This window comes from Podarcis muralis, chromosome 12 (assembly GCF_964188315.1).
Source record: "Podarcis muralis chromosome 12, rPodMur119.hap1.1, whole genome shotgun sequence".
Lineage (NCBI taxonomy): Eukaryota > Metazoa > Chordata > Lepidosauria > Squamata > Lacertidae > Podarcis > Podarcis muralis.
The window spans coordinates 57,154,077-57,178,742 of NC_135666.1; the positions used below are offsets into that span (position 1 = coordinate 57,154,077).

General features: G+C 45.3%; 1 protein-coding gene across 4 annotated transcripts; it reads right to left on the reverse strand.

The window, feature by feature from the left end:
* MATCAP2 (microtubule associated tyrosine carboxypeptidase 2) lies at positions 1-23,857 on the reverse strand. Of its 4 annotated transcripts, none has more exons than XM_028750702.2 (7): positions 23,798-23,857; positions 15,277-15,962; positions 8,161-8,304; positions 6,661-6,793; positions 4,972-5,277; positions 3,873-3,970; positions 1-3,474 (listed from the first exon to the last, which is right to left on the reverse strand). In XM_028750702.2, exons 1-7 carry the CDS (start codon positions 23,844-23,846, stop codon positions 3,313-3,315), a joined length of 1,578 nt encoding a protein of 525 aa, XP_028606535.2. In that variant the 5' UTR covers positions 23,847-23,857; the 3' UTR covers positions 1-3,312. The 4 variants fall into 4 exon arrangements, with proteins under 4 accessions (XP_028606535.2, XP_028606536.2, XP_028606537.2 ...); XM_028750703.2 differs by lacking the exon at positions 23,798-23,857 and adding an exon at positions 21,383-21,837; XM_028750704.2 differs by lacking the exon at positions 8,161-8,304.
* Between the last annotated feature and the right edge of the window lie 809 nt (positions 23,858-24,666).

Consider the following 24,666-nt stretch of genomic DNA (forward strand, 5'->3'; position numbering starts at 1 on the left):
TTTCTGGTGAGACCCGTACACATACAACCCTTATTTATTTTGGAACTTAACAACAGGTTGTCACAATTTTTAAAAATCCCAAAAGGTTTACAAAAGCACCGTTACAAATCTACAACACTTTATATAACAACATTGGTGCTGGAAAAATCGCCTGAGGTGGGTTTTTTTTTTTTTTTTTGCTGGGCAAGTGATTTGCTGACTTCAAGAATTGTGACTTGCACTGAACTATCGTAACACGTTAGGAATAATGTGAAGTGAATAGTAAGCATTTAAATGGCACTAGCAATTTTTGGTAAGGCCCGCTGTCGACTGCAAATAAGATGACTGCATTGACAGAACACAGGGTTTGTACCTTTATGTACTGTAGTTATTCTGTTTGTCTTATGAGGATGATTTCTGCCTGTGCCATAAACAGCAACACATTGCCACATGTGCAATTAATTGTTGTAAACATCTCTTGATTTTTTAAAATGAGGGGCAGTACATAATTGTTTAGATAAATAAAGTTAACAGCAACTATGCTACGGAAAAGACCACAGATCAGGTACAGCGCATGAATGTGTGAATCCACCTCGTGTAGCTAAGGTTTAGGTAGATACAAATAGTATACAGGAACCATTGTGCTAGTTGAAATACAGATAATTAATGTTGCGGCTATTTACAGTACTCAGCAATCTTCTTGAGACAAAGGCTTTTGTATTAAAATTGTACATCAACATATTTGGTAAACATCCAAGGCGGCCGGAGTGTACAAACCGCTAATGCGCTAAACGCGTTATCATTCAAGTTGTTACCCCAGCATACTATGAAGTTACTAATGCTCTGTGCTGTAGTAACTTCTGGTACAATATCCTGCAACCTATTGCCCACATGGCTATAAAAACCCAGTAAATACTAATGTGGAGGCTTATACTAAGCTTATTTAAGCTCTGTTCCTTTGATTAATACATGTATAAGGCTGCTGATGTGTTAACTTGTGTTAATCGCATAGCCATGTGACATCCACTAAGTTATGGAGCTGATTTACAAAGACATGAAAGCTAACATCTGTGGGGAATAGGAATTTGTTCAAAAGAGTCTGTATGAGTTAGATGCACTTACAGCAAGAGGAGTCTCTTGAATTCAATGAATGAAAGACAGAAACTGTACTAACAATAGAAAATTGAGGCTGTCATATGTGTTCTTGGCCCATGTTTTGTAAAATATTTTGGTTAAAAATTGTACTTCATCACCCCATTGCAGAACACTACGTCCAGGCATCTAGCTCAACGTATATTATTAAACTGGAAAATATTCATTTCTTTCCATTGCCCATGATAAATGAGATTTTCATGACAGGCTATTATAAGCCAATTTTTATAACTTTAAAACAGGAGTGGTCTTCACAGCGCTTGAATTCATGGTGGGTGATTATGCCATTATTGCATCTGAGTTCCAGGCTCTTTTTTTAAAAAAAAAATTGCAAGCAACTCTGTAGAAGAGTGGAAGGATATGGAGATTCTATCCTAGTGTATTCCTCTGGGGTTTTTGAAAACCTTTTTTTTTTTTTAGAAACAAAAATGGCATTGTGGTACTTGAGCGATCTGGACATGCAGAAGAGAAATGTGTTCTGCCTTTATGGTGCTCGTAGATGGGTCCTGAGCACCAAAATGCTTAGGATGGATCCTGAGCACTTCTGCTGCTTCCTGCCCCTGTCCCCGGCCACTCCGGCTGTTGGTGAGGGAGTGATGGTGTAAAGGCAGAATAGGTGGGTTTGGGGGCTGCACCTAGGAGGTGCTAAACTGATGAAACCAGCAATTGTACCTGGCAGGTAGAAAACTAGTTGCTAAGGAAGGTTGTGCCATTGCCGATGAATTTATATCTGCATTGAGAAAAGCATTATACATATAAGGGCCATGAATTACATATCTTTATATATCTGCACGTTTCCTATATGGATTAATGAAGCATTTTCACAATACAGAAAATGGATATTTTGCTCCGCAGAATTATAACGATCTGTGATACCTGCATCTTACTGTATGAAATTCCAATTCCAAACACTCTCCTTCCTGATTTCCTCTTGATGCACGCTCAAAAAAAAAAGTGTCGAAATATGTGAGAAATCCTCTTACGGAGCTCTCTAATGGAGTATTATGAACAATGGGAGAAAGCACCTTTTACCACTTCACATATACTCCACCGTTATTGAAATGCATTTTGGGGGGGGGAAATCATTGATGTCAACAGGACTATACTATTGCAACTGCCTTGTGAACTTTCACCACAACCTAATTTTTGCACCACCTACTTTTGGAACGTTCCAACGAATTCCAACCAGACCTTTGAAGGGTATGCATGCAGATTAAAGATGATAAACTATGGCCAGAGTTGCATCCCATGGAGCCAGGCTGCCTGTAGTGTCCTGGTTTTCCAAGGCAGTCTTCCAATTGCCACAGCTAAGAAGCACAGATTTCCTTGAGCCCTGAAAGTCAGATCACATTGTAGGTAGCCACCGCTCCTCAGAAACAACAGCACACTGGGAGTCATGATGTGTCAGTTTTGACACAGAATCAGGGTGGGAAGAGGCTGACCCCACAACTAAAAGCCCCTTTATTAGGGGACCATTGATGAAGAATCTTAGCTAACACATGAATGGAGCCTAATAGGGGAATGTAGTCAACTTTTCTATATTAGAACTGAGAAATGCACATTGCACGTATATTTCTTCAGAAGAAGATGCCAGAAACATGGAAGATGGGTTCAAAGAACAGTTGGCATAGTAAAGTGTATATGCAAATTACTTAACCCTTAGAAAACCGCTTAGCTATAATACTGCGCGACCCGGAAACCAACCAACAACTGAATGGGGTCAACAAATTAGAAAATGCTACATTCTAAAACATTTAAGTATTATGTTGCAAATAATAATATGCTAGGAAGGAAATCATTCAAAAGCCTGTAGAACTGGCAAATGCCACAGTGAAAGAATCTACACAAAGAATTTCATAAAGGATGTTTCCAGCTATAATTTAATCCGCGAGTTCCAGCTATAATTTAATCTCAAAAATTTACAAAATCTTTCATATATCTTGAGAATGGGGTGGAAAGGAGCATATTTTTTTCCTTTGAACGTAAACAACGTCTGGACTGCACCTGCGCATTTTACCCCCTGAAAAAAACCTACCACCACCAGAGAAGCAGGTTGAAAGAATATAGATTTTTGCCAGGCATCAAAAATAAGGTTAGTTATTCCACTTCTGTGAGTCAGGACTCACTGCGTTCCAGTCTGGTATAAATGACGCAGGCGTCAAGCAAAAAAAGAGTGGCGGTTTAGGGCAGAAGAAGCCTAAGCTCCGTGTCAGACAGCTCGTTGACTTCCATGATCTTCTCTAGATGTTCCATGTACCTTGTGTGGTCTTGCAAGAAGTGTGGCACCCTCATGTTCTCAATCATTCCTAAATCCTTCAGGCGATCCACATCCTCATAGGAGACCTGGATAGTAGAAAAAGAGGGTTCAATGCAGCGCGAGCATCTAGTTCTCCAAACGTGGACTCAGTGCCACCTTGCATGCCCTAGTTTGGCACTTTAGCACTAAACCAAAAGCACAGGAAGAAAACCTTGGAAAGGCAGATACCATGCAAGGTGGGGAAACTTTAGGCCAACTTAGGTATGGCCCAAGAGACCAAGATACAGTGCTAGAAGTAGAGTCAGAATCCAACCCACTTCTTTCCAATGGACGTAAATCCGCCCCTGGCTTATAAACCGGCTTATGCATCTCCCACTTGCACTTCCATGTTCTCAAATCTTCAAGAGTACACAGTTGGCAGGAAAATCTATGATTCGTGATTGATCTATTATAGATCAGTGTTCCACCCAGCAATTTCACCCACCTTTCCAAGAGCAGTCAGCAAGCAGAAGTCGATGGTATGTCGGTATCTCAGAATCCGGAGGATGCCATCCAAGTAGACCTGATCTTTACTGAAGCAACCTAAAGTAATTGGATTTATTGGTGGCGAGCCCAATTTTAGGAAAAAGCAAAAGATTTAGCAATGCACAAATGACAATTATCCTTGTATATTTACACAACAACACACACACATATATATATATCGGGAACAACTCAGCAGGCTTTTCTTCTGACAAAGCACACACAAGCTTGTAAGACTGCAATCCTAAACATATTAAGTCTCATTGAACTTGGTGGGAATTACTTCCGAGTAAATATGCTTAAGTTAGCATATGAGGAGATTAATAGATCAATCCATGCCTCAGCTAAGTAAAATGTTTAAGACAGAGTTTTCCGAACTGTGTGTCGCGACATGTGAAGTGTGTCGGCTTCAGTGTGTTGGTGTGTCACACAAACGCTCCCCGCACTCCTCCTGGGGCTAATAAGGGAGCGAGCAGCCTACCAGTTTGCTAGTAAAACTGAATTACTGTGTCGCAAAATGATGCATGTCTAAAAAGTGTGTCACCGACCTGAGAAATTTGGAAAGCTCTGGTTTAAGATATAGCCCACCTTAATTCTACTGAAGGAAATAAGGGGAGCATGCCAGACCTAAAATTTGCTGCTGCTCCTAGCATAAACATTTAAGATCACTAACTATGACATGATGCAGGTATATACCTGGACAGAAGTCTAATCCTCTTTATTTCATCATAAATGGTTCAAAGAGTGAGCCACCTCCTTCTGTGACCTGTGAGGCAGCAATTTGTGCATGACTATTACGGTGGTCTTGAAGCTCAAACATCTCAACTGTACTTAACAAAGCTTTATTTTGAATATTCTGTATCGTTTTTGTACCTAGATCTCATTCCCAACAGAGATTCCTTCTACTTTTACCTTTTTATGACTCCCGTTTTTAAAGACTTGTAAGAACAATTTCTGCCCTAGCCTGAACTTTTGCTTCTGGAGCTTTCAGGGGGCCTTTTTAAAGAACCAGAGCTTCAAAGAAAACATTCAAACCGAAGGGGAGGGGGAAAAAGGCTTACCTGGAATAGAAGTATCGGTCCAGCCTCTCTTGGCTCGAACACAATAGTCCCATCTAGTGTTGGGGTCTGTGACAAACTTCCCAATGTCCTGAAAGAGCTCTTGGAAGGACATTTGGCTCGCTTGGTAGACCGTGTAATACAGAAGTGCCGCCCTCCACAGGAAGGGATCTTTCCGAAAGAGAACACTGTGGATACTTGCCAGGCCTTCCTCCGTGGGGTTGATGGGTTTGAGGCCATGTTTTCTTCGCCCATTCCAGGTGCTCCACAGCTGGCTGTTGTTATTAATGCCTCTCAGATAATGAGTTCCTGTAAAGAATACAAACGCACAATCATGCAGGCATTGCCAGAATGTTAGCCACAAATAAGCAAACTGCTACCGCGGCAAAAAAAACAACACCACCCCCAAAACCCAAGCATAACCAAATTTAGCCTCAAGTTCAGAACTTCTCAAGACAGTGAGAGATGACAAATGCAAGTTATTTTGACTGTGGGCAAGCATTCTGCCTCTGGAACTCAAGTTCATGTCAGTAAGAATTGTGCTAGAGCATGGGTAGGCAAACTAAGGCCCAGGGGCCGGATCCAGCCCAATTGCCTTCTGAATCCATGCGGACAATCCAGGAATCAGCGTGTTTTTACATGAGTAGAATGTGCGCTTTTATTTAAAATGCATCTCTGGGTTATTTGTGGGGCATAGGAATTCGTTCATTCCCCCCCAAAAAAAAAATATATAGTCCAGCCCCCCACAGGGTCTGAGGCACAGTGGACCGGCCCCCTGCTGAAAAAGTTTTCTGAACCCTGTGCTAGAGTTTGACTTGGTGGGTTGCACCCATTGCTTAAGGGCACATTTGCGTTGCCTTGGCAAACGGAGGATTCCAGCCCTCTATTTACTGAGGTAATCCAAATATAGCTGCAGGAGAACCCATGTGGCCTTGTGTATATGTGCTTACGTCTTCCTGTGTCTAATGACTTCCCCCTGCAAATCGCCCAATATTTCTTTTAGGTCACTGACACTTTTAGGTCACTGACACTTACTTTCCCCCTGGCTGAGGGAAGGGAGGTTAAAAAATTGACAGGGGGTGGGCAAAGGGTTAAGCGCTCTCTTCCTGTCCAATCACGTCCTCAGTAAATGCTCTGTCGCCCAATGAGCTTTACAGAACAAGAATATCATTAGGAACAAGGAAAGAGAGGCATCATTTAATGCGAAGCACTTTCCTGAAATCTTTTTTTCTCACCACACTGCTAACGGTTGGATGGAGACCAGGTGGTTTTTATTTTATTTTTTTGCACTATCTTCACCCAGACCCTTAAGAAACTTATATGCTGATCAGAAGATCCCTCAGTACTGATTGGCTCCTGGTCTAGTCTTGTGATGGACTTAAAGTCCTTAGTCGGCAAGCTACTTCTCTGTTGACCTGACCTCCATGGTTTCCACCATCCCTTGTCAGCTCCTCATCTGCAGATGGAACTGCCTCCTTGCATGGCAACCACGGCTTCCGGTTTTCCAAACCAGAAGACCTCCCTCATCCTTTGTCAGGTGACTGGGATCGTAACCATTCAGCCATTCAGCCATGATAGGTAATATCAGCACCCTTCTCAACAGCATCCGGCTTAGCAAGTCGCATAAGAAATGCCTAGAGATGGGCATACTTGCACGACTTATCTGCGCAACGGCTTCCCTTATGTGCGTACCTATTTCGTGCCTCAGCATTCCTTCCAGCCAATGCTCACGTGCCGTGGCAATATTGATGGTAAGAGTTGGGCGGCCGTTCACCACCGTCATCGAGGCTCGAGAAAGCAAGTCTTCGGAGAGATGGACCACAATCTGAATAAAAAAGAAGAGAAATTAGATATTAAACCTTTAAACAATCAAAGGTTTTGCATTCCTAGCTCCAGCAACACATTTCCAATTCTGTATAGAGTCATTGCCAGGTTTTTTAATTTATGATTTTCAATTTTATACATTTCAATCATTTTACAATCATTTTAACACTTCAAAACTTGACTTCTTTCCCCCTCTTTCTATGGTTCCTTAAATTTATTTTTAGTATTTTCTGCATATCCAAATGAGCTTAATTTGCTCATTTATTCATCTACTTTAAATATATATTCTTATAAAACTGCAGGTTATTACAATAATCCTGCCAATGTTCTTATCTGTTTAGTTTGTTTGTAAATATTCAATAAACCATTTCCATTCTTTAAAAATATTGTTATCTTGATTTCTTATTTTTCTGGCAAGTTTCACCATTTCTGCATATTCCATAAGTTTTTGCATCCATACTTCTTTTCCTGGGAGTTCTTCTTCTTTCCATTTTTTGGACAGGTAACAAACATTCTTGCCACTGTAGTCGCATACATAAATAAATTTCTATACTGTTTGGGTAGTTCTGTCCTTATAATTCCCAAAAGGAAAGCTTCTGGGTTTTTTTTTTACAAACGTTATTTTAAACATCTTTTTCAATTCATTATATATCATTTCCCAGTGAGCTTTAACCTCACTACAAGACCACCACATATATAGAGTCATTGTGAACCAAAAGTTCAAGATGTCGATTCACCCAACGCAATGCCAATGGACTGCAGATACAACAGGAAGTGACTGTTGCAAAGGGTCAGTGAAGATTCACTAGTCCAGCACCCAGTCACAACCATGTCTAATACAGACTGCACAATACAGGCCCCAGACAGAGCAATCCTGTGCTGGACCCATCTGGGGCTGTTTGGGCACCCGGCCTCTGAGCATCCAGCGAGAAATAACCAAGAATACAGAAAAGAAAGCGACAGAGGTGCTATTTCTGTTGGGAACAATGAATACTGGTGAATTCTTATGGATTATATTTTTTCCCCTGCTGGGTTTAGCTGAAGTAAAACAGTATGAATGAAAGCCTAGAAAGCCAATTTAGTTACGGGAAGGGTGAGATTTCTCTCCCTGCTGGCATGGCCTTTGCCACTGGGATGTCCAGGTGAAATGTGTCGTGACCTGGCCCTAGTGTTGGGCAAAGAGAGGCAGATGCCTCAGGTGACAGATGCTGCAGGGCTGCAGTAGAAGCTCCTCTCCTCTCTTCTTAAAGTTCCCAGATACCTTAACTTGGATAAGACTGGGGCATGTGACCCTGACTCTATGGTGTTAGATAGATCGATAAACCGATAGATCGATCAATAGATAAATGCTGTTACAAGTGATCCAACCTCGCCTAGGCAGCCTTCTTTCATCATGTATTTCCTGACATGGTTCCAGATACGACTTCTGGGCAGGAGGCTGCCTCCGGTGGCTTGCTCAAAATTTTCGTAGCTTCCATACTTTTGCAAAGTCAGTTCCATGATTTTGATGGCCTGCACGAGAGACAAAAACAGAGCAAAAGCTGTTGATCAGGGGCTTAGTGAGCAGGTAGAGCTGGAGACAGAGAGCAGTTCAGACCCCGAGGCTGAAGCAAAGGAGGCGGCTCAAGAGACTGCTGAAGAATCCAGGGAATTTCCCCCTCCTGCTGTGATAAGCTACCCTCCCCCTCGGTCTCCAATAATGTGCAGAATGATGAGGAGGGCAAAACAAAAGCCAGAGGCACACAGATGCAGTTTGAGACTGCTTGGGATACATCTGGAAGAGGACAAGTCAGGGAAGAAGGCAGGAACCTTCACAAGACCTGCTGTGAAGTATTGCTGAGTTGTATGCTGTTCCCAAGAGTTAACTTCACTGGCAACGGAGCCCTGAATCCGACTCCAGCCCTGACAATGGGTATTCCCCAAAACAAATCATCTTGAGGCTCTAGGCAGCTTCTGGGCAGGATCCCACTGGCCCTTCATGTCATGAGACTCCTGCTCAGCCGGCAGTGCCACCCTTGGCCACCTGCACTGCAGCAGTGCCAGAGCTCCCTCGCACTTCCTGTGCTGGACACCGATACACAGGCAATGTGCACAATATCAGAAGTTTGTATAGATATTTCACAACAAATACAAAAATGATAGAGTCTGCCATTATCCTGAAAACATCTCTGCCCCAAGTAGAGTCACCTGTGCACTCCAGAATGCACATGGAGGCTTTGCACAGTTCACTTCAAAAGAAGAGGCGGTCTGGCAATTGCAAAAGGACTTACACAAAATACTGTCTCCTCCCACTGAGGGGAATAGGGCTTCCTTTACAGGCAGAGGAACACCACATACACACCCAAACCTCCCATGCTTACATGTTAAATTTCTGGACATGAGCACAAGTAGAAGAATACTATTTTGATTTCCATTTCGTGAGTTTCCCATCCGTTTTCAGATTCTGACACGTATGTCTGTGATCTACCAGAGACTTACAGGAAAGTTTGTGCTCTGTTGTGACGCAGGAGGGCAATGTACTTTGCAATGTGTCACCTAAATAATTCAGAGTGATAGTTCTCCAGTTTCCCTAACAAAGTCCTAGAACTTTGAGAGACATTTGGAACACCCATTGCTCATTACACAGATCCAGTTTCTGTTGGGGAGAAAAATTAATTGCTTCATTTAAATAGACGGTTCCCTTTAATATTTCATCTTCCAGCACAACCCTTTTCTTCCTTGCATTGTCAAGCAGGGAGAAAAGGAGGGCCTATGGAAAAAGGGAAGATATAATCCCCTCACGCCCACACCCCACCTGTTGTTAAAAAAGACCTCTCCTCACTCTGTTGTAAGTCACCCTTAGGTTTAGTTTGGCATAAGCAAAACTCTTAGAGCCAATGTGAATTTGAACCAGTAAACCACTGAGGGAACAGCATCAGGTTATGCAAACATCTGCCGAAACAGATATCTTCAATGGGTGGGCTATTTTCCTTCTTGCTACAATACTGAATTGCAGAGCAATCCTACCTATGTTTAATCAAAAGTAAATCCCTTTGGGCTCAATGGGATTTACTTGCAGGGAAGTGAATACAGTGGTGCCTCGCAAGACGAAATTAATTCGTTCCGCAAGTTTTTTCTTCTTGCGAGTTTTTCGTCTTGCGATGCACGGTTTCCCATAGGAATGCATTGAAAATCAATTAATGCGTTCCTAGGGAAACCACCTTCAGACCAGGTCCGGGGACAGTCTGTTCCCCGACCTCTTCTGAAGGCTGGGGGGGGGGGACAAGGGCTTTTTTCCCACTGCCAGCCTTCAGAAGGCTGTTCTGAAGGCTGGCGGTGGGAAAAAAAGCCCTTCTTCCCACCTCCCGCCCCGCAAGCTCCGGGGACAGGAGGGCTTTGCTGCCGACCGCCAGCATTTTAAAAGCCCCTGCTGTCCCGGGGCGATTTTAAAATGCTGGCGGGCGGGAGCGAAGTCTCTGCTGTCCCGGGGAGATTTTAAAATGCTGGGGGGCGGGAGCGAACGCTTCGCTCCCGCCCGCCAACATTTTAAGATCGCCCGGGGCAGCAGAGACTTCTCGCCCAAAGCAAGGGGAGCTCTCCGAAGGGCTCCCCGTGCTTCGGGCGACAGGCTGCCGCCCCAAGCCTCGCGCACCCGGCAGGACCTCCTGCCGGGTGCGCGAGGCTTGCAGACACTCGCCCGAAGCAGGGGAAGCCCTCCGGAGGGCTCCCCGTGCTTCGGGTGACAGGCTGCCGCCCCAAGCCTCGCGCACCCGGCGGGACCTCCTGCCGGGCGCGCGAGGCTTGCAGACACTCGCCCGAAGCAGGGGAAGCCCTCCGGAGGGCTCCCCGTGCTTCGGGTGACAGGCTGCCGCCCCAAGCCTCGCGCACCCGGCGGGACCTCCTGCCGGGTGCGCGAGGCTTGCAGACACTCGCCCGAAGCAGGGGAAGCCCTCCGGAGGGCTCCCCGTGCTTCGGGTGACAGGCTGCCGCCCCAAGCCTCGCGCACCCGGCGGGACCTCCTGCCGGGTGCGCGAGGCTTGCAGGCACTCGCCCGAAGCAGGGGAAGCCCTCCGGAGGGCTCCCCGTGCTTCGGGTGACAGGCTGCCGCCCCAAGCCTCGCGCACCCGGCGGGACCTCCTGCCGGGTGCGCGAGGCTTGCAGGCACTCGCCCGAAGCAGGGGAAGCCCTCCGGAGGGCTCCCCGTGCTTCGGGTGACAGGCTGCCGCCCCAAGCCTCGCGCACCCGGCGGGACCTCCTGCCGGGTGCGCGAGGCTTGCAGGCACTCGCCCGAAGCAGGGGAAGCCCTCCGGAGGGCTCCCCGTGCTTCGGGTGACAGGCTGCCGCCCCAAGCCTCGCGCACCCGGCGGGACCTCCTGCCGGGTGCACGAGGCTTGCAGGCACTCGCCCGAAGCAGGGGAAGCCCTCCGGAGGGCTCCCCGTGCTTCGGGTGACAGGCTGCCGCCCCAAGCCTCGCGCACCCGGCGGGACCTCCTGCCGGGTGCGCGAGGCTTGCAGACACTCGCCCGAAGCAGGGGAAGCCCTCCGGAGGGCTCCCCGTGCTTCGGGTGACAGGCTGCCGCCCCAAGCCTCGCGCACCCGGCGGGACCTCCTGCCGGGCGCGCGAGGCTTGCAGACACTCGCCCAAAGCAAGGGGAGCTCTCCGAAGGGCTCCCCGTGCTTCGGGTGACAGGCTGCCGCCCCAAGCCTCGCGCACCCGGCGGGACCTCCTGCCGGGTGCGCGAGGCTTGCAGGCACTCGCCCGAAGCAGGGGAAGCCCTCCGGAGGGCTCCCCGTGCTTCGGGTGACAGGCTGCCGCCCCAAGCCTCGCGCACCCGGCGGGACCTCCTGCCGGGCGCGCGAGGCTTGCAGACACTCGCCCAAAGATTTTAAAATGCTGGGGGTCGGGAGCGAAGCGTTCGCTCCCGCCCGCCAGCATTTTAAGATCGCCCGGGGCAGCGGAGAAGTCTCCGCTGTCCCGGGAAGGCAGGCGGGGGGGAGCAAAGACTTTTGCCCCCCGCCAGCCTTCAGAAGAGGTCCAGGACCTCTTCTGAAGGCCGGCTGTGGGCGAAAGTCTTTGCTCCCGACCGCCAGCAATTTAAAACAGGTCCCCGGAGATTTCCCTATGGGCTTTCGTCTTGCGAAGCAAGCCCATAGGGAAATTCGTCTTGCGAAGCGCCTCCAAAACAGAAAACCCTTTCGTCTTGCGGGTTTTCCGTCTTGCGAGGCATTCGTCTTGCGGGGTACCACTGTATAGGATTGCAGCCTTAACATACTGGAAGAATTAATCAGCAACCAACTCTGTTTTCAGTCATCTGGAAAATCCCTCTCTGCGGTGAAACTGAGATTTTCATAAGAACTGGGCTTCCTTTATGCAGCATGCAAGAAGTAGAAAGGAAAAGAAATACCATCATCCACTGTATTCTGTTGAAAACAAACAAGGAAGCATCACATCCAATATTCCTAAAGCAAAACTTTTGGGAAAGGTTTGCGTGATTTAACTTTGGCTTGCTTAGCACTTAAGCTGACTGAGGAATCCAGGATATGGAAGACTTGTTGAAGGGGGGATAGGAAAGGAAATTTGTCAGTGGGAACATGTGTTTCTTCCTGCAAAATCAGCTTAGTTGGATCGTTTATTTATTGCTGTCTATCATCCATTTGCCAACTTAACATGTTTTTTTGCATGCAACGCTAAACTATGGATTAATGCTACTCGGATGAGCCTCAACAGGTTTCCAGCAAAGCAGCAGATTCATGCCCTGCCTCTCCCCCTTCTCCCCATTTAACACCAAGCTGAAAACTGGAAGCAAATTTGGGAGATGTCCTCCTCTCAGCTGCATGGGATGAGAAAGGCACTGTTTGTGCCTGACATTTCTCTTGGAATTACTGAGGTTTCTCCTCCTAACACTAAACCATGGCTTACCTTTACATGTGAACCACCCATTCATTCAATCCTAACTTTTTTCCCCATGTGAAAATGAAAACATACATCGTTCTAACTTGATGTCTGTAGATGATGAGACATCAATATCAGCCTTAACCTAGATCCTTTGGTACCGGTGGGCTATGGGAAGCCAGATGTGCACTTAGAATAGGAGTGGGGAGCCTGTGGCCCTGCAGATGTTGTTGGACTCCAACTCCCATCTACCCCACCTGGCATGGCCAATGGTCAGGTCAGGGATAATGGGAACTGGAGTGCAGCAACAACATTTCATTTATTCATTGCATTTACATTCCACCTTTTTTCCTCCAAGGACCTTGAGGTGGTGTACATGGTTCTCCCCTCCCTCATTTCATTCCCACAATTACCTAACGGCTAAGGGAGCTAGGCATGTTTAGCCTGGAGAAGAGGAGGTTAAGGGGTGATATGATAGCCATGTTCAAATATATAAAAGGATGTCATATAGAGGAGGGAGAAAGGTTGTTCTCTGCTGCTCCAGAGAAGCGGACACGGAGCAATGGATCCAAACTACAAGAAAGAAGATTCCACCTAAACATTAGGAAGAACTTCCTGACAGTAAGAGCTGTTCGACAGTGGAATTTGCTGCCAAGGAGTGTGGTGGAGTCTCCTTCTTTGGAGGTCTTTAAGCAGAGGCTTGGCAACCATATGTCAGGAGTGCTCTGATGGTGTTTCCTGCTTGGCAGGGGGTTGGACTCGATGGCCCTTGTGGTCTCTTCCAACTCTATGATTCTATGATTCTATTCTATGATTCTATGACCTATTGAGGTTGGTTAGGATGAGGGACCGTGACTGGTCCAAGGTCACTCAGTGAGATTCGAACCTTGGTCTCCCAGGTCCCAGTCCCACACGCTTAACCAATACACCTTGCTGGCATTCTAGAGGGACACTGGTTCTCCACCCCTCAGGAGGTCTTGCAAGGTCTTCCTCATCCACCTCAGTGCAGAAGGCAGCTTGAAACCTATGTTTCTGTGGCGCTATCCCCTCCACTGAAATGAGGAAGCCCACCTTTGCAGGAACAAGGCTCTTGTATGAAGGCTGCAATCCTAAGCCCAGCTGCTTCTAACTAAGGAGATGTGGATCTCTTTGAGGGGATGCATCACAATGGAAATGAGGGGGAAACAGGGCTTCTCTTCTGAAATGTTCTGGCTACACAATAACTGATCTGCACAGACCCAACCTTATTTACTAACCAGTCCCTGCCACATTTCAGTCAAAGTCAAGGGCAAAGAAGACTCTGTGCTGCCTAAATCAACAAAATGCATTATGTAAAACTCTCCAAAGTTAATTAAACAACAACAAAATCAATACTAACTCTGACTGCAGGCAGCCAGTCATCAGCATACAGTTTCCTTCTCTGATTTCTTGCATCATCAATATATTATTATTATTATTATTATTGTTATTATTGTTGTTGTTATTGTTGTTGTTATACCAGAAAAACCCTTTTATGAACCTGCCTCTTTATTTCTCTTTTTCTCCCCTCTAACCAATAACTTGAATAAATAAAGTAAGATGAAATATAGGAATCAACCGTCGCCCTCTCGACCTGGGAGGTAAAAGAGGACAAAACCTGGATTTGCTTCCTTTCCTCATTTGGAGGAAAGACAACCACAGGGGACTGTTTCCTGAAAGCCAACTCAACATTTGAAGAACGAGTCACTTTCTTCTTGCCTTTTGGGTCACAGCATAGAGCAGCTTAGCACTCCAACTCCCCTCAGCTCCAAACAGCATGCCCAGTGGTTAGGGATGATGGAAACTGGAAGGTGGTAATATTCTTTAGGTGATAAAGGTAAAGGTAAAGGGACCCCTGACCATTAGGTCTAGTCGTGACCAACTCTGGGGTTGCGGCGCTCATCTTGCTTTATTGGCCGAGGGAGCCGGCGTACAGCTTCTGGGTCATGTGGCCAGCAGGACTAAGCCGCTTCTGGCGAACCAGAGCAGCACACGGAAACGCCGTTTACCTTCCCGCTAGAGCGGTACCTATTTATCTACTTGCACTTTGACGTAGGGATTCAAACCGTTAACCTTCTGATCGGCAAGTCCTAGGCCAGGGGTCTGCAACCTGCGGCTCCGGAGCCGCATGTGGCTCTTTTACACCTTTGCCGCGGCTCCGGGGTGGATACTAGCGAGGGGAGGAGGCGCATTGTGCGCCCCGACACTCCCCACTGTGGCGGCCGCTGTACTGGCTGTGACGTCGCATGGGGGCAGTGTGTGCATTAGTCATGCACCATTTCGACGTCACCTTCCCACCCACTGTTAGATCGGAGGGCAGCGGCGCGCATGCTTTAAATGTCGCAATGGTTTTGTGGCTCCCAGGTTTTTTTTCCTTCGGAAACAGGTCCAGGTGGCTCTTTTTGTCTTAAAGGTTGCAGACCCCTGTCCTAGGCTCTATGGTTTAACCCACAGCGCCACCTGCGTCCCGTCTTTAGGTGGTGGTGGAGGGCAAAAGGCAGAGTGACTTTAAGAGTGCAAAGCAAGTTAAACGTTTAAGAAGCAGGAGACCTAAACCCAAGGGAAAAGCGAAGCAGCAGTATGTGCACCTTTACCTGCTTGAGAAACGTGCTGGACGCCTGGCTGTGCTTTGCTATCACGCTGGACAATGCAGAGCTTGCATATTCAAACTGCGGGTTGTAGCTGAAGTCCGACTTGAAGAACTTCATCTTCTCCTTCTCCACGTTGGAAGGCTTGATGGCAGTGAGGATACAGAACTTCCGCCCAGCGGCGTCTCCCTCTTTTAAATAGCTCTTGGATCTCTGCAGCGGTTTTGGCTTGGCGAGGCTGGAGAAGGAATGCCTTTTCGCCTTGGTCTTGGGCAAGCCAATGCTGCTCCCCGTTACGGAAATACTGCGTGCCAACTTGATGCCGCTGGGTATTGGGCTTGTGATGAAGAGGGACGGCTGCCGGCTGAGGCCACACCACCCACTCCGGGGCAAAGGCGGTGGGGCCTTGATCTTCTGGCGCTCGCTGCCCCGCGAAGCATTAGGGGGCTTGGCCGGCTTCCGGTGTCTCTTGTGGTGGGCCAAGGGGTGCTTTTGGAGAAGGTGCTTTTTTTCCTCTTTGCTCTGCAGAAGGACGTTGTAGCTGCTGGTCCCCGTGGTGAATGTGTCCTTGAGGATTCCTGACTGGGACAGGCGCCGAATGCTGCTGCTTTCATTCTTAGGAAAGAAATTGTACTCGTCCGGACTCAAGACTGTCTTTTTTGAGAGCTCTTGCTCTGGCCAGTGAAGCTTTTCTGCAGTAAATTAAGAAGAAAGAAAAGGGCTAGAAAATCAATCCAATCCAACATGACGTTTTCAGATTCTGTGCAACTAGGAACGTGCAGGCATAGAAACACACAAAGGCAAACTTACTCATACAAACATATCTCCAAGAGCTTGGATTGTGGCACCTCAATGCACAGTCATTAAGAATACATTACATACAAACAAAGGGCTGAATTCACCTGTGTTAAAACCCGTATTTTGAGACTGAATACAGTTCTTAAATATATCTATCTATCTATATAACACCTTCAAGCTGGGAAATGTTTCCCTATTACATGGGGTGTCCTGAAAGTGCCACAAATATCTCTGCACAGCCGGGGGGGGGGGTTAAGAGAGAAAGCAAAGCAAAATTGTTCTACCCACTTTATTGGAACAGTCATAAAACTGTCACCTTATTTGCCTCTTGGTTCTACACAGAAAGAATGTTATGCACTAAACATTTCCTCTCAGTGGGGACGAGAGAAGGACTTCCTCTCCCGCCCTTTCTGGCACAAGTGTCATTTGGCAGTTCCTGCTTCTCCAAAGCTATTGTGCACAAGTAATTTCCCCTCTTGTGTTTGCTGGATAAAATAAATAGTTGAGCAAATTGTGGCTATTCTTGAAACTTCAAAAATAGAGCTGGCATCTCCCTCCTCCTGCTCAAAAATGGAAAAGACATTGCTTAACAGTGTGGTTGTGTACAAGAGAAGCCCACAGCTCCCAAACTGGATCCAGGTAGTGGACTTTGGAAACAACTGGCCCACTCCAGTCTTAAGATTAATGGATGAAAACTCCTGGCCTGCTTGTCTCTTAACCACTGGAAGAACCCAGCTCCACATGGAAATTCCATGCTTACGTGCCACAGAATCCAGCCCTAGCTCAGCACTAAATTGTTGTCCTTATGCTCAATACTTCAGCTCCACATTAAAAATAATAATTAAACACATGAATACATTTATCCATCTGCTTGCCCATTACTGGAATTTTAAAAGGCAACTGCTCTAGATATTGGAGAGGAAAAGGAATTGGAGGTGGGGAGCTAATCTGTGCCGTGCACGGCTGTTTCTTGCTTTAAACTTCCAGAACCATTTATTTGCCCCAAGCTGGACCCTGTAGACGAAACCATGCTTGGGTTGATCACACAAAGAAACACACAAAGGCAACCTTAATATATATACTTACTAATACAAACATATCTCCAAGAGCTTGGATTGTGGCACCTCAATGCACAATCATTAAGAATACATTGCATACAAACAAAGGGCTGAATTCACCTGTGTCAAACCCCGTATTTTGAGACTGAATACAGTTCTTAAATATATCTATCTATCTATCTATCTATCTATCTATCTATCTATCTATCTATGTAACACCTTCAAGCTGGGAAATGTTTCCCTATTACATGGAGGGCACTTCTACAGCTGTGTATAATAGAACCACTGCCTCAATCCTCTTTTGGCGTGTGTGGGTGAAACATAAGAGTATATCCAAAGAAGGAAGAGTTCAAAAAGACTGAGAAATGCTTCTTTAGATTAGGCCCACATTTAGCTATAGAAGAGCTCTAGTGAAAGGGGCTATTTTGTTCTCAGTGAATGAAATTATGGAATGCATTGCCCAAAAGCAAAACTCTCACAGAATGGGATAATGAAATTTCTGGTAGTAGATTCTGTTTTCCCAGCAAACACAAAACACTGTGAAAGCTTTCATTCCTGTGACTTCAGTGTAATTACTTTACCCCCATAAATTCTTGCATTAAAATGCTGTCAAAGCTGCCAACACAACGAGTGTAAGATCAGCATACCATGCTGTTGTATGCAATGCATAATATATAAAATACCTCAGAAGAGTCGGGGGGAGCAATATTTTACGTTCGTGTTTCCCTTAAACACTGCAAAGGTGTTTAAGAAGTGCTAAATTCAATCATGTGCAAGATGACGTGTGATGTTAGTTTGGCTCGAAGGGTAATTTGAGAAACATTCACTTTTATGCTTAGCAAAGCACCACAGGGCATAACAGTTCAAGTCTGATTTGGTCATTTTAGTCAGCGTCAGCCCAAAAGTGCTTACCCAGAGTGTTTTGCTTTGGCCTGCACCAGAGGACTTGACAAACTGCCATTCTAGCAATCATCAGCAAAAATCTCCTGACAACAATGCAGTCAGAATACCCTTTGGGGATCTAATAGCACAATCCTGTGCACACTTACCTGAAAACAAGAATGTCCAATGGACTTACTTCTGAGTAAACATGCGTGGGGTTGCACTGTAAGAGCCACTTCTCAACTTCCGCTGGGGAAGATCTTGCTTGAATGGAACTATAAGCCATAGTTTAATGTGACGAGAACAAGCCACAGCTCACAGGTCTCCCCTCATCCATCACAGCAGAGAGAAGGTGTTTCAAAGTGTCTACTTCCATTTGCCATTAACCACAGTTTAGCATTTCATCAAAGCCCTAAAACATGGTTAATATTGACTGTTTTTCTAAAACAAGCCAGCTTCATAAACCACATTCAAAGTTGTCTTGTTTAATAGTTAACAGTTGCCAGACTTTGTCAGGTCAGGGGACTCAATGAACGGTGCTTAAACCGAAATGAAAGCTTCCCAAATCCTTCTGGTGCCTGTGCCAGAATCAATGAGAGGGAGACTAGGAGACAGAGCTTCATGGTGGCTCACTGACGTCACACGAAACTATGGTTATGCATGCTGTCCGAACTTTCCCACTGAGTCCTGCTATTCAAGGAACACCATGAGACATAAAGTAAATAGAAAGATACGTTCAAATGGAAATATGTGGTACAGAGCCATTTTAAACTATAATGGAAGGAAGTAACTCCGATGGGGAAAGAATGATGGCTCAAAATATAACTTATATGAGGCCTACACTGGCTTTCCCCACAATCCTACAACATGCAAAACATGCCTACTCAACTTAAAAGCCCCTCTTCCTAATGGTAGGTATGTGATTACAGTGTACTTTGCACATGCTAAAGAGCACTCTTGCCCCTCTCAATCCTCCTCAGTATTATCCTTGCTTCTCTTGCTGTTGAAATTTAGAATATGTCATGTCCTTGGGGCTAGAATCTACTCTGCTTAGCACTGTGCACTGATGGGACTGCACCAATGATTCTTAATACTGTAATGGTTTCACAAATACCTTCCCATCCCACAACAAACCACTTTAGCATTATGAAGACAAGCTGCAGTGAATCTGAAGTGTGTGGTCCCCTCTCCTCCTCCAGTGTGGCTGCAAGGACTGCAGGCACTCTTGCTTCTTTTTTAGATCAACTGCAGCTTGCCATGCCGCTCAAACCCAGACAAACTATGCTAGCTCTTAACCATGTTTAGTGGAAACAAAGCAACTTCAAAGCGGTTCATAAAGCTGGTTTGTTTCATTAACCATAGATAAGATTAATGAAAGCAGAAGCAAGCTGTCTCCTTAATGCATGGTTTCAATGTGGCATGTTTAAACAAACCATAGTTAATATTAACCACAGTTTGTTGGCACAAGTGATACAACATGCTGTGGTTCAGCAAAAACCGAAGAAAAAACTTCCAAAATCCTTGTAGCCATCCCAGAGGGAGAGTGGGGTAAGAACACACGTCCCCCTCAAAGAATTCTGGGTACTGTAGTCTACCAGTCGCAGGAACACAGTTCCCACCAACCCTTAACAAACTGCAGTGCCCAAAATTATTTAGGGAACAAATGTGCTTCAAATGCACTTTAAAGGTATAGTGTGTATGTAGCCTGTCAAGGAAGCCTGAATATGGTACTATGTTCAAACTAAATTATGCAAGGATACATTGATTTTAATACACATTCTATTTGAATGTCTTACCTGAACTACATAACTGAATCTATTTGTTTCCACAAGAAGTGTTTGTTGTGACAGGAGATCAAAGGTAAGCGAGGTTCAGGTACAGTTCCCCACACAGGGGAAGAGGGATGGAAGGCGTAAGGCCCCTTGAAAACTGGATTTTGAAATAAAAAATATCTCAAAGCTGTCAAAATGATGAGGGCTAGAAATTTGCTTTTTCTAATCTGCAGGCTGCAGCAGATTAGGTTAAAATAAGTAACTATTTGTGACACAGACAAAATTAATTTTGAATTAAATATTGTCTAGTTATCTGTCCCATTGAATCTCTGGTATTTATCAGCTCCATTTAAGATCCCTGGTACTGGCATCTCCAACACTGTTATGCTTTTGTAACACTACCAACCCAAAGCCGTCCTGTACATGTAATCACTTCAGGAATTATTGAAATTATCATAATGACATCCTGTCAAAGTGGGCTATTAACTTATTACATCTGTCCCTGTTTGAGCAGGCTTTTCCAACATCAAAATGGCTTTGGAAAGAAGTCTTTGGGAAGCTATCTTTAAATATATATATAGCAACAACACTAGAAGTGTATAATTTACATGTTATCATAAATAAATACAAATTATTGTAGCTATATTATTAGCTTGTAGTCTCTATGCCGCTGTGGTTTATACAATTATTGCTCTATAATATTTACTCTAGCAACAGTCTTTTCTGTAGAAGAGCATTACGGCTTGCACTTTTTAAAATCAACTAGCAGTCTCTATCTGTGCTGTGTTTTTTCATCCTTTACATTTTGGGTGGTCTCCTTTTAATCAGTGGTGAAGACAAACGCGTGATTCAGAGGCAAAATATCTGCAATATTACTGAACTTTTCATTTCATTTGTCAATTTTCCTTTCAGTATTGCAAATGAGGGACAGACATTGCAAATGAGGGACACAAAGTGAATGGTAAGAACCATCAGCATTTAAGAAACTCCATAAAATGTAGTTTCTCCCACCACAGAGTTCTGTATGATTCCATGAGAGCACTACTATTGATTTTAATGGTCAGAAAAGAAAGTCCTTTTACGCACCTTTTACATTTGTTACACACACACACACACACACACACACACACACCTTACTTTGGCAGACCCAAGCTAGAAAAATGGTGAAATGAATGTACATAAATATTTATAGGAAAACTGAAATCCTTATTGCAGTCTTGAAAAACACGAGTAGCAATTTTTCATCATGGCATCTCCTTCCAGAAAGGCAGGCTATGCTCAAAAGCGAAAGATCAGTTGCCCAAAAAGTCATCTTACTCCATAGCCTATGTATTTGGTTCTTTGTTCAAGGGGGGTATATTTATTCTGTTGTAAACAGAAACTCTCTTTTAACCACGGCCAAGCGTGTTTGCTACATCACATTAAAGCGACAACCCTCGCGTTTTAAGTACTCTCGTGCAGAATGCTATCTCTGATTGGATGCAAGTTCCATTTTCCGTGGCTGCAAATCCTGGGCGCGCACAGACCCTGCCTTGCTGCGGTGGAAGAATGTCAGCAGCTGCAAGGACCGGAGCAAGGAAAGCAATGAGCGTGATTACTCACCAGTGACACGGATGGATTCGAGCATCCTTCGCCTCGAGCACTTCGGGTCTCCCCAGCCAACCCAAACCGAGCCCCTTTGCACCCAAAAGTCCTTCCTGCCTCTTCGTGCATGCACAGCTAGACACACACGAGCGAGCGAGCGAGCCCTTCTGCTTAGATGCACTGGCTTAATGCAAATCCTGAAGCCGCGGGATAAAGCGCAAACCGAAAAAAGGGTGCCCGCGCCTTTTGCGCACCGTGCGTCCCCGCTGCCTTCACCATGGCGCACCACCAGCACCGACCGCCATCCTGCCTCCCTCTTGCCGCTGCTGCTTTATAAGGAGACTTTGCAGACTCCGGCTAGAGAGAGGCGCTGTCTGTTGCTAGGACACCCGCTCCCATTTCCGCCTAAACATATAGCACACAACCTTATAAAGCGGGGGGAAGAAGCGACGCGAGTTTGCAGATGCGCAATGGATGCGCAGTGCAGGCATCTCCACGGAGACGGCGCTTCCCAAAGATGCAACGCGCCGAGGCGCGCCTGGGAGCATCTTGGGGTTTGTAGTCTGGGAAGGTGCGAACCTGTAGGAGCGAGCCTAGGCTCTGCAGAAGATGGGGAAGCAAAAGGGAGTTTGGTCTGGCTTGTATCCCGCTTCTCCAAGGACAAAGTTCAAAGCGGCTCACAATAATCACAGTTGCCATAAAATATAAAAAACACCAGTGCGTTGCGAACACAGTAGCATATAAATAAAGCAGACAGCAGCAAGGAAATAATCAAGATTGCTACAATTCAATAACTGGAATTCCAGCGGTATTGCGCAGTATCTGTAGATATCTCAAAATCCAAAACGCTCCTTTTCCAGTCTTTTTTTTTATTCCTGCACTGTGCTGATCTAAGTCAATGTCTGGCTTAGCATGTCATCTGAAGCCAAGCTTGTGGTTCAGCTCCCTCCTCACTAACCATGAGCTGTTGCCAAGGTATGTCCTCTAGTTTGAAAAACACTGGGGAGCACCAAGCAGCTGGGAGGTCTTTTGTGGGAGCCGGAAGTTTGGCATGGTCCCAGTATGCCAAAGTTTAGCTTACCATTCTGCAAAAATCACGATTCAAAATGACTCAAGGCATCCTCTCCCTATATGCTATATCTGTATACCCAGTGCCTTTTTTTTGCAATAAAATTAGATGCCGAAACTCACCATGAAGTTGTTGCAGTAAGTCGCCGGGTGACTTGGGGCAGCCCTGAACAGATATGGCTGCCCCCTGGTGCAGGTCAAATAAATGTGCCCCCGCCTCCCTTGTTCTCTTAGATTCAGGGCAGCTTGGAAGGGCCCTCATGTGAACACACGTGCAAAGGTAGAGTCCTGCCTGGAAAGCTTAAAACCCGCCGCTGCTACATGGGAAATGGATTGAATAAAAGGAAATATGAAATGGCCCTGCCCCATAGCTTGACCTATTGTGGCTAGGAGCTAGGTGCAATCATAGATCTAAAAAATATAGACTCACACACATGGGCATAGCCAGGATTTATGGGGGGCAGGCATTATGTTAGGGGGGGGGCAGAACCAAGTTATCTGTGGCACAATTGGTCAGTTAGTTAAGTTTGTTTTTTTAATTTGCTTGATTTAGCACCCACCTGGCTATGCCTATGCTCGTACATGCTAAGCAGCTTCCGTTTTTCAACACTGAACTCAAAGTTGATCGTACCCTTCAGAGTAGCATTTCTTTACACTGGAAGAAACCTTTTCCATGCATGCCTGGTAAATATGTATGTAAACCTAATGTCAGTTGCCAGATTAGCAGCTCTTCAGAGTGCTACCAATATGCATCTTATCTTGGTTTCCTTAAGGTAAAAAATAAAGTTTGAAATTTTCATTTTGGGCTTCTCCAAAGTACGTAAAGGCAAGAAGCAGATGTGGGGAGCACCAGCCCTCAAAGGCACCCACCTGAAAGGTGCCAGAACAGCACTCTGGCTGGGGGAAAAAAGCACTGTGTATACATGACCCTATTTTAAGTGAGATCCATGAATCTTCTGAACCAATTGTTTGGGGGTTGGATTCGATGGCCCTTGTGGTCTCTTCCAACTCTATGATTCTATGATTCTATGAAATATATACTGGCAGACTTGTTCCACGTAATTATGGTCTTATGAACATTATACAGTGGTACCTCAGGTTACAGACGCTTCAGGTTATAGACTCTGCTCACCCAGAAATAGTACCTCAGGTTAAGAACTTTGCTTCAGGATGAGAACAGAAATTGTGCTCTGGTGGCGCTGCGGCAGCAGGAGGCCCCATTAGCTAAAGTGGTGCTTCAGGTTAAGAACAGTTTCAGGTTAAGAACGGACCTCCGGAATGAATTAAGTACTTAACCTGAGGTACCACTGCAATCCTGGTCCTAGATGAAGCAAGTGTGCTATGTCATCACTCTATGGTAGGTACCTTGTTTCTTTCTAGAAGTAGTTTTGCACTTTGGAAATCTCCAAGACATGGATAAAGCACCTAAACAGAACGAGAAGACCAGGTGTCATTCGGCTGTGTTTGGAAAATAGTTCAGGTTGCAATTCTATGCACATGTTCCAAGGGGAAGTCTCACTGAACTCAGCAGGATATTTCCCCCCCTGAGTAGATAGACATTCATAGGGTTGTGCTATTGGTGTAATATGAGAACCCATAGATGATTAATTAGCACATGCTTTATTTATCACCTCTGGTTTCATATGTACTTCTAAAAGAATTTCTGTTATCTCTTCAGGCAATCATAAGAACAAAAGAAGCAATACAACCTGTGGCTTTGTTCAGATGTTGAGAACTGAGCCAGATTGTTACAATGGATGCAATTAATGGCCTAGGAAAGGAACAGACCCCTTCATTTTTAGAAGTAGGAGACGTATATTGATGTGTCCAGCTGTATCACAAAATTTGCTCTCATTGTACGTAGTTAAAATAGTTCAGCCACTTGTTAACAAATGTTCCATCAAATAAATATATAAAATTCATTTCACTGTGAAGCTGCCTCCCAGTAGTCTACCCTCACAACCCCTTGTTATTACTGGGTGAGATCCAGTAGCGTTTATTTGGCTCATGTAAGTTTCTGGAGGGTGTCTTGATCTTAAAATAGTTTGAAAATTTATCACCTCTATTCGGCAGTTAGCTTTGCTGCTACAAACCTTATAAGGAAATGTTCATTTGTGCTAAATCTCATTCTGATAAATATGAGGAAACCTGCCTCCTTTCTCTACCCAAATGTACATTTTAAATAGTCTTGTAATAGTTACTGTTAAAATCTAAATAAAATAGCATTCCTGATT

Excerpts from the sequence above, each read along its gene's own strand:
- MATCAP2 (XM_028750702.2), bottom strand. The coding sequence starts at position 23,846 with ATGTCTTGGAGATTTCCAAAGTGCAAAACTACTTCTAGAAAGAAACAA. Across the intron at positions 5,278-6,660 it reads AATGCTGAGGCACGAAATAG|GAACTCATTATCTGAGAGGC; the intron begins GTACGCACATAA and ends TATTCTTTACAG. Across the intron at positions 3,475-3,872 it reads TGCTGACTGCTCTTGGAAAG|GTCTCCTATGAGGATGTGGA; the intron begins GTGGGTGAAATT and ends TCTACTATCCAG.